Genomic DNA, 14,098 nt, shown 5'->3' with positions numbered 1-14,098 from the left:
GACATTTTGATTAAATGTGATTAATAAAGTAACTGTGCAGCTTTAGTGTTCTAACTTCTAAGTGATTAAAATCTAAACATGAATCACTCTTACTTCCGACAATTTTTTAATAAAATCAATAGTATAAATGCATGACAAATTGACAATAACTTAAAATTCAACAATCAAATTCATCAAATTAAAATTTGCAGACGGAGAGAGAAGTAGCCGAATATATAGAATTCTATCATACAAGAATTTCGAGCCGAGAATGAACAAGCCAGCATCAAGACAAACTCCTGGCAGCTAAAATATACAGATAGGAAAGAAGTAAAATCCATGAATCCGCTGAACTGCTCCGTCCTGTACAGTTAAACTCTTCACCAGCAAAACTTCTTTTTCTGCTATGCAAATAGGTAGGACATATTTTTATGAGTTCCCGAGCAAGATTGTTCTAAGCATTTGGATTTTAAAATTTAGAATTCACACAAGATGCAAATATAGTTGAATTACCTCAAATTTCCTTCTCTCCTGACAATCTATGTACGCCAGAAGCTCTTCTTGTCTTATCAAAGCTTCGTACAATGCCTGTAAAGTAAATGAAATACAATATCTTTTTAATATATATATACCCAAATTTACTGAGCAGTTTAGCTTGAAACTAATCTTAGTGCATGTTTGGTTTCATGATTTTGCAGAATCCAAGACATATTTACTCATAAGATAAGTGCATGGTTGGAAATTCTTCTACAAATCATTTTAAAGACAAAATCAATTATGGCGAGAAACTTGTGTGAGTAGCTTGAGTGTCAGAATTGATTATGAGGAAACAGAAGTTGATCCTAACAAAGTATATAAGACTTGTAGCTTCTAATTAGAAATTACTGTTCTAGTGTATTTCACTGTGGAACAAAGCCTGCTATTAGTTTAAACAGAGCAGTAATGTACCAATATGTCGGGCATTAATTGAAATTATCTACATCTATAGTGGTTGCAAGTCAAGTGATATGAGGATCCAATCATAGGAGCATCAAGTGAGAGGCCCAGGATATGGAAGGTTTACACTAGGAAAAGAAGAGTAGGGTCAGGAGAGGAAAATGTGAGTTAGTTAGTGACGTGTCCCATGTATCCCGGGATTTCAGGGATTTGGGGTATTTGGGGAGAGGAAGAAGAGAGGGGATTCATTCTGGTTCTGAGTAAGGGATTCTGTTAGGAGAGATTACCTCTCTGGTAGGAGTTATAGACTCTGGAAAGGTTACCATCTTGTAGAGCTCTTGAGCTCCCTATTCCCTATTTTACATAAATAAACTATTCTGAATTACCTGAACCTATCAGAGATTATGTTAATAAGCTCACTACTTACATAAAATGTAACTGTATATCCACTATCAGAAAATTGACAGCTGAGTAAGTAATTGGTGGACAGGCCAATTAATTGGCAAATAATAGCAAAATATAGACACCTTTTCATCAAAATTTGAGACTGAGTAAGCAGAGAGAATTGCAGTCTGTCTAGCTAGAAAGAAATAACATGATTTTAAGTGAAATACCTTCTTTGTTGCGATCAATTCTGCTTCCAGAGCATCCACACGATAAACAGCAGCATTTAGCAGTTCCTCTTTCTCATATGGCATTATATTAGGTTTTGAATTTAGTATGTCAACCTTCTCTTCAAGCTCACAAAGGCGTTTCGAAGCAGACGAAAGGAGTTCTGCCTCTGTGAATCTGGGAGCAGGAGATGGGGGACGAAATTCCTCATTGACTATTGAATCAACAGCCATTTTTGGCGGGTTTTGGGAAGAGCCAGTTTCAGAGTCCTGTATTCCTTTGGTCACACGAAATGCTATTGAACGAGCAAAAGTAAAAATGGCAACAAAGAAGCCCACTATAATAGCCCAGAAATATGCACAGTTTCCATCAGACTTTCCAGTCCTCGATAGATATTTTTCTGCAACCAAGAACAAATACATTACAAACATATTTTACTTGGATGCCATAACTCCAGGTAGTAAAATCCGAAGCTTAAATGGTGAAAAATGTTCAATTTATGTATCTAGATGTAAATGAATAAATTCCTTATCTTTAATCCTTTCATTATAGACAAATATTTATTTTCTGTTACATGTGTTAAAAAAATTCGTGTTTGCTTTCTCGGACATGGACAAATACACATTGATCAATTCAAATCTGTGACAAAATTATGAAACAAAAATATTTTAAAGCAAAATTGTGAGCTTACTAATGCTATTATGTATGTATGCTATGTAAAACTACAAACATTTTTGAATATTTCATTGGCAGTTAGGTTCAGTGAGTTTACAAACAAAAAAGAAAAGAAAAGAAACAATGTAGTTCCACTCTTGCAGGCTTAAATAATATGCAATTAAGTTTATAATATATCAAAATTACTGACTTCAGAGAAAATGCGTTAATTATCCAACCTGTTGAGCCAAATGAGTTTTGAGTTGTTGAATGCTTTTCCTTCCACCCAACATCAACAGTCTTGTCAACCATGGGAACATACTCATCATACACAGAGAAACCACCAGCATGACTAGCCCTACCAGCCAACCTTGCCTGGACAAACATCAAATAAGTATTATTTGATTTCTTGCAACACTTTTCTATCAATCTCTTTATTTCTTTCAATTTGAAACATCAATATCAATTATCATGACCACTTACTTCTTCATGGACAGGAGTCAATCTAGGGTTTGTATAATTCACACTAGCTTTGGGGGAAGTAATATCTTCAACTTCAGATCCTGACTCTGCTGTTGATGTATCACTGGTTCTTGTCTACTCCCGAAAAAAAAAATGATTATCAGAATTATAAAAATTGAAAGTTCAAAATTATGAAGCATCTAAGATGATATTAAAACTATACCATTGGATAAGCTTTATCACACTCAATCACTGTTCCCTCATCATTAGAAACCGTCACTATTTGTCTAGAACATTGTATTTCACCACTAAGAACTTTCTGCACACGCAAAACTATTTGAGTTACAGATGCATAGCAGAAGCAATCACAAGATAACCAGTAAATGTTTAATGAAAAATGGAGTCTAACAATTACGCAATAAGCAGCAAACCTTTAAAATGTTTGGATCTTGCCACGGACCTTTATCTGACCTCATGCAACCACCTTGATCTGTGCAAGTACAACTACCACCTAGAAATTCTGGCAGCTCACTGAAAACCATACAGAAAGTAAGAATTTCCAGATAATAATACATGTTGAGTCAGAAATAACACCATCAACAAAATTAATGCATAGTTACCTCACATCAATAATTTCAAGTAATTTATTTTGGAACTTGTTTCCGAGAACCTAATGGAACATTGAAGTATCGATTAATACTACATCTATAGATTATCTCTGTCCACTGTAAGATAATTATTTGATTGAAATCCTATAAAGATCTCAAATAGAAAGAATAACTCAAGTAATCAACACATACATTTATCTTTGAAGAAGTTTTGGGATCAATAAATGATTTCACTGTGTTCCAAAGCAGCTTAAAACCGGGACCAGCGTTGATTATAAACATTCGACATAATGTCTGCACAGAATCATTTAAAGTTTAGAAGAGATAAAAGAACAAAAAGTAAGTTCAGAAGCCATGAACAATTGGAAAATATTAAGCAAGGACGACATCGGTATTAAAGCCACATACTTCTGGATAATAGTCACCGTCAATTTTCTGCAGCCGCATGATGAGTTCCCGCGCAGACTTGGTTAGGTTTTTGAAACCCTACAAAGCATAAGGCAGCATGATAACGTAAACCAATTATTGACTAAAGTGGTGCCAAGGAAATTTTCAAGACTATTCACACAGACAACATACCACGCCGTGAACATCCAGAATGGTTGTACTTGAATCAATGTGTCTCTTTGCAGCATAAGAACATGCAGGGAACTTAACAGCAAACGTTTTCTCAAAACCCTGTACATGATATCTCAAATACCTTTCCATGGTAGTTACTTGCAAAAGCTTATTGGGATCAACTTTGCCTAGCCTCTCAATATATACAGGTCTCCCTTCCTTATCAACACCATGATAACCATGTGGATAGTATTGCAGGACTTCATTCAACTCACTGAACTCAAAATCCTAGAGATTGAAAGAGAGACGAAACCAAAGTATTATCGTATGAACAAGTAATTGAAGAAAACTAAAGTAGTAAAAGGTTGGATATATTTTTCGAATCAGATGACTCACCTCCATAATTGTATCAGTACCATAGTCTTTCCTCCATTGGATCATGTTGGCCCACATTTGCTTTGCTTTCTCAATGTCGAATTTCCTCGCTTTCAAGAATCTGCAACAACATCAGTTAATTTGAGTTTTAAATTATGCTTCAAGTTGAACAGGCCATCTGTCCAGTTTAAGAAGCATGTAAATTGTGAATACGCAAAGATCCGTCTGCACAAATCAGAAATGCCATGGTTCAAAATTGTATGATTTCTATGTGTAGGTTGGAATAATGAAGGCCGTGACTCAAACTAATCTACTATCAATGACTCATGGCAGCCTTCGACACTCAGACAGAACATAACAGAATAGAAAACATGCTATAGTCTCTTCTCTATGATTCCACTCTTGTATGGAACCAAAATGTATCACTTTTTAAATATCAGTTGTGTTCTATTCTGTTTCTACTCTGCACCAGATATAGAACAGATTCACAGAACCTATATGTACTACTCTGCCATGTTCTAACTTGTCTATCAAATGCTAACAGATTCAATCTTCAGCTAGAAGCGAAAAGATGCAATCAACATTGATAATAAAAGAGACATCTAAATTAACAGGGAAGGAGGGACAAGGGGGCAGCAACCTCAACAACATGTGATAGTCATCATGTTTTGATGGCAACAAATTCTCCGACATGAGCGCCTGTCGAAACGCATCCACCGCTTGAAGCTCCTTGACATCCCGAATATCCTCAATGGAAACAGAATTGCTCCGGCTCGCGTTCTTCCTCCTACTACTCTTCTTCCTAAGCGAATGCCTGAACTTGCTCGACGCATTGATCGCTTTCTTCTTCAGGCTTCCAATTCTCGTTCGCCTTTCATCCTCAGAGACTTCATAATCCGATCTCCGATCCCTCCTCTCATCATGATGACCAGAGAATCCTTCAAAGCCTAACAAAACAATCAACAATCAACAATCAAACAATATTTCACCACAGAAAATTCAACATTCTATATCAAGATTAGTGGCTAATCAGACTAAAACTAATGCTAATTTGTTCAATCTATAAGACTGTGTATGCATATTTTGACTGAATCAAATTCAGATTCAGCTGATTGAAGCCTGAATTAAAGAATTATAGTTCGTTTAGCAATCTAGATCAGAATTAGAGATAATTGGATGAATCGAAAGCGAATTATACAGAAAATTGAATACTCACAGGGAAGAGCGAAGCGATCAAGCGGTCCAGACATGTCGAGGAGGAGATTGTTGAACGAGAGTGGTGTGGAATTCGCGTTGTGAAGGAAGCATCAATCAAAGTTGAAGAGGATGATGAACAGTGAAGAGCGATTACGTTGAAACTAGAATTGAGAATTGAGATGATAGAAGGTGTCGGCAGAAAAGGAAAGAGGAAGAAGAAGATGAAGATGAAGTGAAATGAAGGGAAACGGTGAAAAAACGTTTCAAACTGTAAATTAAATTAAATTAAATATCTCAAAGTCAGAGATGGTTTGCCTCTTCAGCATGCTAGTGCCTTCCTTATGAGTGATAAAGTCTCTATCTAATATTCTTTTTCGAATTTAATATGGTTAGTGTGAATTTCGATTTCGTACAAGAAAGTGATTAAATATTTATTAGAGGATATCAATAATATCTCTCATTCTTTAAATATATATTTATTCATTGGCTGGCTGTGGCTGGGACTGGATATATGCTAGATTAAGTATGGAGAACTTTATTTTATTATGGGTTGAAATTCCCGTCATTTATGGGACAGAACTTTGTGCTGGGGCAATCTTACTTGACATGGTCTTATACAAATGATTATGATTGTGATTTTGAAATTATACTCTTTTTTTATTTTAAAATATTTTGGTTTAATCACCACACGTTATCAAATCTACTGGGACCTTCTTCGATTCAGGTCTAGTAAAAGCGGTTCCCCCATGAGTATATCTCTTGAGAATTGAACACTCGACTCTAAAAGTTCAGACAAACACTTTTAACCACTGCGATCGTCACTCATCCACAATTTTTTTTTTTTGGATAAGCACCACTCATCCACTGTAATTTTAAAATTTGATGCAAGAATAAGGAATATAATTCCCGGAAACTTTAGTTAAAGAACACTGTACTTTTATTCTCTTACTGTTACTTTTTTACCCAATTTTCACAAGCCGTTGGCTTTTCTTTTTGTGGGTCCTACAAGTATTGCATTATTAGCCAGCCACCTTCCACCTTGTCTTTTGCTGGGTCAACCATTATTACCTGCAACTTGGCGGGATTTCCCGTGGTGCGGCGGTAGTTGGTGCGCCCAAACCTTCCAAGCAATTCTTATTACTTTCATTTTTTGTTCATTTATTATTAGATCAACTGGATTAGATTGTATATGAATATCATTCTATTCCATCAACTGGATTTAAAATCACAAAGTTTACACAAACTCTATTCCAACTGATCTTATTTGATCCACGAACATCCATATTTTAGTGGGAATAGCTCTCTTTACAGGGTTTTAATACGTACATGGAGTGATTGTTCACTGTAATTAAGATAAAGAGTTTAATTGAATTTACATTGTGAAAGGTTATTTGATCCCTCATTGTAACCATGCCTTTAAGAGTTTCTCTAAGCAAGGAATGCACAAAAAAACATAGAACTAGGTAATTGATTTACATGATTTTATCCAACCATCCCAAATATGTTAATTACACAGCGAAACATAACCATCAGCGACATGCCGGGACCCATGAGTGAAACCACATTACATATTAACAGCTTCTCAGAAGTTTCAGAAAAGTACTGAAAAGTTCCACATGATGATACATTAACATTAATGTTCAGAAATATATACAATTATTCACATTTTAAGCATAATATAGACCAAGGAAGGGAGAGACGTGGCTACTATTTCTGCATCGAATTCCATTGGTATTCTAATATTGTATTGTATGTACAACTAAAGTGTCCAGGATCTGCAACAAAATATGTCAACATTCTCAAAGCTGTCTCACAGAACGAAATGAAGGCCAGAAGAAGGTTATGGGTTAGGGTGAAATGACTCGGCTAGAGAATTCTCACGGCGGTGCATAATGTAAATTTGTCATATAAACTAAACTCCATACCTGTTATTCACATTTTTTCCAGCCCTAAGTTGATTAAGTCTGTCCCTCCACAAAGCTGAAGTTGCATCAGAATCATGACATGTAAAAGTAATAACATCAGAGATGTACAATTTAAACTCCAGTCCATATGACATGCAATCGTTATTTGCAATTTAATTAAATGCATGTACTGAAAAAAGTCACTTATCTAGACAACTGAATTTCATTAAGTCAATATCAAAGGTTTTCTTCTTAATTCTTGGGGCATGCGGCATAGCAATTTATTTTGATCAAAACTGACACTAGCAAATGCCTATAGACTAGAAAGGTAGTGAAAGAGGAAAGGACTAGGATGCTCTCATGTAACTTATAAAAAGGTCATGTAATAAGAGAGAGGACACAAAAAATTAAGGGCCTTCGAATAACAGTGGCTCTTATTATTTTGGTATCTTTCACATAACAAGACCCCCTCATGTTGGTAACAAGAGAGAATCCTGATCCAAGAGAAAAGTTAACAAATTGATACTTCTCCAACTAACAAGGTAAAAAATGTCAAACCAGGGCTGTAGCCTATGGACCAAATAACTTTGTTGATTGGCAGCCATTATCATCAATCACATATGACATCTAAACCACTTTTGTTATACATCATAATCATATATTAAAAATGGCCCCAGAGCATAAAAAAGTCAATAAATTATAGAATTAATAAGAAAACAATAATTACCAGCATCTTTATAGCGTTCTTCACCAACAGCTTTCAACATGTTGTGCAAAAGATTGAATTCCTCAGTTTCAACACATGGCTGACCATTTGGCCTGCAATTATGTCACCTTTAGCTAAAGGACGTCTTTCACGATGGAAAAATGACTAATCATGAAAAAGATACTAAGATTTTATTATTATTTTTAAATAAAAAAAGAAAAATTACACATACTACAGACAAGTCATATTGCATTGTTACTAACTATAAGGTATTTTTCACACATACCGGTCCATTTCAGTAAATAATCGGCCATCGAAACCAGGGAACTGTGTTGACAGTTTGCCTGATTCAATTACTCTCATTCCATCACTGTATGCCAAGTACTTGTTGACTTGTATTGGCACCTAAATCATTGATAAAATGGTGAAACGTTTGATAAACAAGTTCCATTGTGAACAAGTACAACTCTAGGATTTGGCATTTAGTCAAAACAATCCATGAGTGCATTCAGGGCTATGAAAACTTGCCTACAAAGTGAACCTTTTTTAGAAAGATAAGTGTAAAAAAATGTCACCACTTGATTTTTTCAAACATCAATCAGTGCATAAATGAATAACTGCCAAGCAAAGCAATCAGGGAATTCAATATCCTGTATGTGATGATGTGTTCATATGCATGAATTACAAAGATTACCTTGCATCTTACTGCAATATTGATAGCATCTGAAGGTCGAAGGTCGAAAGTCCGACATTCTGCCTCATTCCCAACCTATATCAAATATAAGTGTACTGTTATATTCATACAATCACTGGATGTAAATGTGTATGTTTTTTTCCCATTTGGGAGGGACAGGGGAGGGGAGAAAGAAGAGGAAGAGGATGAAGTAAATGCCTTGGTAAGATACAACTGGGCAAAATATGCCTCATGGACTCTCCTAGTCACTCTGACAAGTCTCACCTACAAAATCAGGAAATGGCGTGATTCAATAATTAATATCATCACGCAATCTGATGGAATGACCAGCATACAATAAGGATAAGGAGTGAGAGTATAAAGATAAACAGAATCATACTTCATAACCCATCTTGTCAATCATTTCCTTCACTACTTGATACAAAGTAGGTCTGGCCTGATACAGCAAACATATAGTTAATATCCATGTGGCTATATTACATGAAACCAGAATCTTTCTGGATCAAACATTTAATTAATTATACATACTGGAAGAAGGAAAAGAGATATTCAGATATATGTGAGGGTAACATAGTGAAATTCATCAGACAAAGAAGACATACTATAGGAACATCGCGTATTGCTGCCATTAGCAAGACGCTTGGCATCTCCACTGCAAATAAAGACATTCCAGGAATTCACAGAGCTATGTATATGAATCTATCAAAACCAAATCCAAGAACTGGATTCATATGAGGGTATGAGAAAGACATACAAACAATTATAGGAAGAAGTAGACCAGTCCCATCTTCCATCTTCAATACAATAGCAGGATGTGGTGCATAATCTGGAAGATGTCCTCCCTGAGGATTGTTGTGAACGCATCTCAAGTGTCTTCCATCCCTCATTTTGATTATGAAACCATCTGCTCCACTCTTCACCTCAACTATTCAACAAAATCACAGAACAAGGCAATTTCATAAGAGCCAAATGGGGGGAGGAGACACTTTTTGCCAAAGCTTCTTGCACAAGCAATTGTACACAATCAGTTAGCGCAAGTCGACAATTTCATTAAAACACATATTTTTATCACAGACAGAAATCTCCAAAGGCAAGCTACTTGTAAATGCAATCTAGTCTAGAAACAATTTATAATCATAACATTGTGGTATCAGCACACTGTCTAGGATACTGATCATGCTAACTAACTTACAATCAAGTAAACAATTCAACGTTTTTAACCGGACTTATCGTAGTAGCTAAAACATACCAGCTTCAATCACACTAGAGTTAACATACTCTTCATCTTTTTCAATGAAATTCTCACTGTCATTTGAGGATGATGGATTGAAACTACAACGAACTACCGTCCAGCACTTTCGTGTGTTTACATCGCAAGAAAGGAAACCCCGCTGCTTAGCCTTGGAACCGCCGCCATTGAGTCCCAAAAATTCACTTCTAATACATCTCACATTCATTGGCCCCATCATTGGAAGACTGCAGAACCCAGCAAGTTTAGATGGACACACAGCTGGTCCTTGCACAGAACCCATTTTCAAAACCTACCCACAAGAAAACAAAAACCTGCATCAATCATCATTGTCACAAAACTGAAAACACTAATTACTAGCTTTTTTCCCATGAATAGAAGTTTCGGTGGGTTCGGCTCCGGTTATCATCACAGCATGCCACCAGGACTCACTAATTAATTTTTTTTTTTAACATTAGAAAGATAAATTACGCCCGTCAACGAATGATTGATCTATTGACCTTCCCCTCCCCAACCACCCACTAATTAACCTTTTTTTTTGAACGTCACCCACTAATTAGCTTAATATTACCTACACCCAGTAATTAGATTAATATAATCCTAAATTAGGAAGAAATAAAAAAACTATAAATGCAAAATCATGACCCGATGAAACCTTAATAGTTGCGATCATGATCAAACGTGTACACAACAAACAAACAGAGAAATTATTGAATTTGAAGTGTTAAAATAATTATTAACTGATATAAGTTCAGAATTTTTAAGGAAAAATCATTTTACTTTATGCCTTATTTTCGTGGATTGCAATTAAACACTAATGAGTGATTATGATAATCGGAATTACCTTTTTTTCTGCTCTGAGCCTTCCTTAAAGGGTTAAGACAATCACGCGGGAGCGATCACCGCAGCAACAAAATCTGAATTGGAGAATGGATTGATAATATTTGAATTTGATTAAGGAGTGATTAGGAGAAAACACAACGTTGAAGTAAGGATTAGGAAAGAAGATGAAGAAGGAGATAAGAGATTCCTTAAGAAAAATGTCAAAGCAAAGAAAGAAACAGAGGGAGAGAGTGACGGGTGGAAAAAGAATACAAGAGTACTGAGAGCGAGCATGCGTGCGTGAGCTTCAATCTAAGTATAAAGTACAATTACTTTTATACCCTCTCCTACGTATTCATTTACAGGTATAACACTAACAGATAAAAAACAAGTCAAATCCAAAATCGATTAATTTTAAGACTAGATAAATTAATTTTCCTTTGTTAAATTAAAGCTAATTTATTTTCGTGGATTAAAATTACATTTGCCTCTCCCAATTATTCATATTGTTAGATCTTTACGAATAAAGAAGACTCAACACCTCAATTGAATGCAGATTCAATGGCTACACAACACCATTGACACACACTGTTGCACATTCAAGAACAGAGGGAGAAGAAGGAGTAATGCAATTAACAGAAAACTAATCAGAGAAGGAGAGAATGAATATTCTGCATTAACCACACACTCTCACAGTGTGTCTTATTTAAAGTCAATTACACAAGGACTAAATGGTTAATGACCACAAACTCTAGGGACTAACATACAATCAGTAACAAACTAAGAGGACCTAATTCTGAATTAATATTTCTAACACTCTCTCCTAATTCAGAATTCACAAAAACTCTCTCCTAATTCAAAATCTCAGCTGCAGACATAATGTTCAGCTTCTTGCACAATACACTAAACCTCTCAGCCCTCAATGGTTTAGTGAACAAGTCTGCCAACTGCTCTTCAGTAGGACAATGAACCAGCTCAAGCTTTCCTTTTGTCGCCTGATCTCTGAGGAAATGAAAACGAGTCTCAATGTGTTTACTCTTTCCATGTGCCACAGGATGTTTAGCTAAATCAATAGCTGATCTGTTATCAATCAGTAACTTCATCATCTCAGGAACCTTCAGACCCATCTCTTCCAGAACCATACCAATCCACAAGGCCTGACAAGCACTGAAAGAAGCTGCTACATACTCAGCTTCACACGAGGACAAAGCTACTATAGGCTGCTTCTTTGAGCACCAAGACACAGGTGCATCTCCACACAAGAACACATAACCAGTTGTGCTCTTTCTGTCATCTTTATCTCCACTCCAATCCGAGTCTACATAACCAGTAATTTCATTTCTCACATTGCAAGCCTTATTGGGAAACAATATTCCATGATCAAGGGTTCCTCTAATGTACCTTAGTATCCTCTTTGCTGCCAGGAAATGTGATTCTTTTGGACTCTCCATAAACTTGCTTATCAATCCAACTCCATAGCTAATTTCTGGCCTGCTACTGCATAGGTACCTTAGTGAACCCACTATATGCTTAAACAATGTTGAATCCACTGGCTTTCCTGTATCTGACTTGGTTAGAATAGCACCACACTCTACTGGAGTGGTCACTGCATTGCACTCAGCCAAATTAAACCTCTTCAAGACATCAGCTGCATATTTCCTTTGACACATGAAAATTCCTCTTTCAGTTCTGATAAACTCTATTCCCAGAAAGTATGTTAGCTCTCCCATATCACTCATTTCAAACTCTGATTGCATCTTCTCTTTAAACCTGCTTATCTCAGTCTCATCACTTCCAGTGACTAGTAAATCATCTACATAAAGACACACAATAAGCATACCAGTTCTCTTGGTCTTAAGCACATACACACCATGCTCAGACATGCATTTTAAGAACCCCAACTGACTCAAGAATCCATAAATTCTCTTATTCCTAGCTCGAGGAGCTTGCTTGAGCCCATATAGATCTTTATGCAATCTATACACCTTGTGCTCATCTCCCTGAACTTCAAACCCAGGAGGTTGTTGAACATAAACCTCATCATCAAGGGGACCATTGAGAAATGCTGATTTAACATCCAGTTGATGCAATCTCCAATTCTTCAAACTGGCAGTAGCAACCACCATCCTCACTGTTTCCATTCTTGCTACTGGAGCAAAAACATCAGTATAGTCCAATCCTTCTCTTTGTTGAAAACCTCTTGCCACCAATCTGGCCTTGTATCTTGACACAGATCCATCAGGCTTCAGTTTTGTTTTATAAACCCACTTCACAGAAATAGCCTTCTTATCCTTTGGTAAATCTACCAAGCTCCAGGTTCCATTCTTCTCAATAGAACCAAGTTCATCTTTCATAGCTGTAACCCAGTTCTCATGTTTAAAAGCCTGATCAACACTCACTGGTTCAGCTTCAATGAAAAATGACAGATGAATCAAATCACCCTCATGAGTGACTTCATTATCAGGAAATAACACATAGTCACTCAATCTAGAAGGTAATTGTCTAACTCTTTGGTTTCTAGTACTCATATTCTCAGAATGTATCTCATCAGTTGCTTGACCATTGGCTCTACCATGATCTTCACCTCTTGCATTCCCAGTATCACTTGCAGAGATCAGCTCAGGGAAGTCAAAAGAAACCCTAGCATTTGAAGTCTCAGGCTGTTGGTCATCATTTTCATTCCATTGCCAAGTAGCTTCTTCATCAACTACCACATCTCTACTCACTATAATAGCATTAGTTGTAGGATTTAGCAGTCTATATGCCCCAGTTGAATGATAACCAACTAACACTAACTTCTCACTTTTATCATCAAGCTTCTTTCTTCTCTGATCTGGCAAATGTCTATAACATAGTGAACCAAAAATTCTGAAATGCTTAACTATCGGCTTGATCCCTGTCCAAGCCTCTTCAGGTGTCATGGACTTCAACTTCTTGGTAGGACATCTGTTCAGAATATAGGCAGCTGTTGATACTGCTTCTCCCCACAGTTTCATTGGTAGTAGCTTACTCTTCAACATACTCCTCACCATGTTAGCAATAGTCCTGTTCCTCCTCTCAGCCACACCATTGTGCTGAGGAGTATATGGAGCTATTACCTCATGGATAATGCCAGCTTCTTCACAGAAATTCTTCATCACAGTGGACACATATTCTCCACCTCCATCTGTCCTAAGAGTCTTGATACTCCTTTCACTTTGCTTTTCAACCAGCTTCTTGAATTTCTGGAAAACTTCAAACACTTCTGATTTCTTGCTCAGTAAGTAAATCCACATCCTTCTAGTGTGATCATCAATGAATGACACAAAGTATCTATTTCCTCCTGATGATACAACCTCAAAT

At 36.4% G+C, this 14,098-nt stretch overlaps 2 protein-coding genes across 3 annotated transcripts; both read right to left on the bottom strand.

The window, feature by feature from the left end:
- Nucleotides 1–73: 73 nt before the first annotated feature.
- Nucleotides 74–5,688, bottom strand: LOC130721500 (phosphatidylinositol/phosphatidylcholine transfer protein SFH8-like). 2 transcript variants are annotated; one of them, XM_057572298.1, is made up of 14 exons: nucleotides 5,401–5,688; nucleotides 4,825–5,131; nucleotides 4,206–4,305; nucleotides 3,831–4,097; nucleotides 3,660–3,737; nucleotides 3,444–3,545; nucleotides 3,264–3,313; nucleotides 3,075–3,174; nucleotides 2,867–2,962; nucleotides 2,665–2,778; nucleotides 2,421–2,556; nucleotides 1,530–1,927; nucleotides 493–567; nucleotides 74–383 (listed from the first exon to the last, which is right to left on the bottom strand). In XM_057572298.1, exons 1-14 carry the CDS (start codon nucleotides 5,432–5,434, stop codon nucleotides 360–362), a joined length of 1,881 nt encoding a protein of 626 aa, XP_057428281.1. In that variant the 5' UTR covers nucleotides 5,435–5,688; the 3' UTR covers nucleotides 74–359. The 2 variants fall into 2 exon arrangements, with proteins under 2 accessions (XP_057428281.1, XP_057428282.1); XM_057572299.1 differs by having other exon boundaries at nucleotides 74–380; nucleotides 5,401–5,686.
- A 1,133-nt stretch (nucleotides 5,689–6,821) lies between these two features.
- LOC130721501 (bifunctional nuclease 1-like) lies at nucleotides 6,822–11,037 on the bottom strand. Its single transcript, XM_057572302.1, has 11 exons — nucleotides 10,779–11,037; nucleotides 9,935–10,226; nucleotides 9,440–9,610; nucleotides 9,288–9,337; nucleotides 9,065–9,121; nucleotides 8,884–8,949; nucleotides 8,686–8,760; nucleotides 8,278–8,396; nucleotides 8,013–8,104; nucleotides 7,307–7,361; nucleotides 6,822–7,156 (listed from the first exon to the last, which is right to left on the bottom strand). Exons 2-11 carry the CDS (start codon nucleotides 10,215–10,217, stop codon nucleotides 7,141–7,143), a joined length of 984 nt encoding a protein of 327 aa, XP_057428285.1. The 5' UTR covers nucleotides 10,218–10,226; nucleotides 10,779–11,037; the 3' UTR covers nucleotides 6,822–7,140.
- Nucleotides 11,038–14,098: the final 3,061 nt, after the last annotated feature.

The sequence above is a fragment of the Lotus japonicus genome, chromosome 5 (genome assembly GCF_012489685.1).
Source record: "Lotus japonicus ecotype B-129 chromosome 5, LjGifu_v1.2".
Taxonomy (NCBI): domain Eukaryota; kingdom Viridiplantae; phylum Streptophyta; class Magnoliopsida; order Fabales; family Fabaceae; genus Lotus; species Lotus japonicus.
Note: the sequence above shows the minus strand (reverse complement) of the source record. Positions and strands in the feature narration are given on the sequence as shown.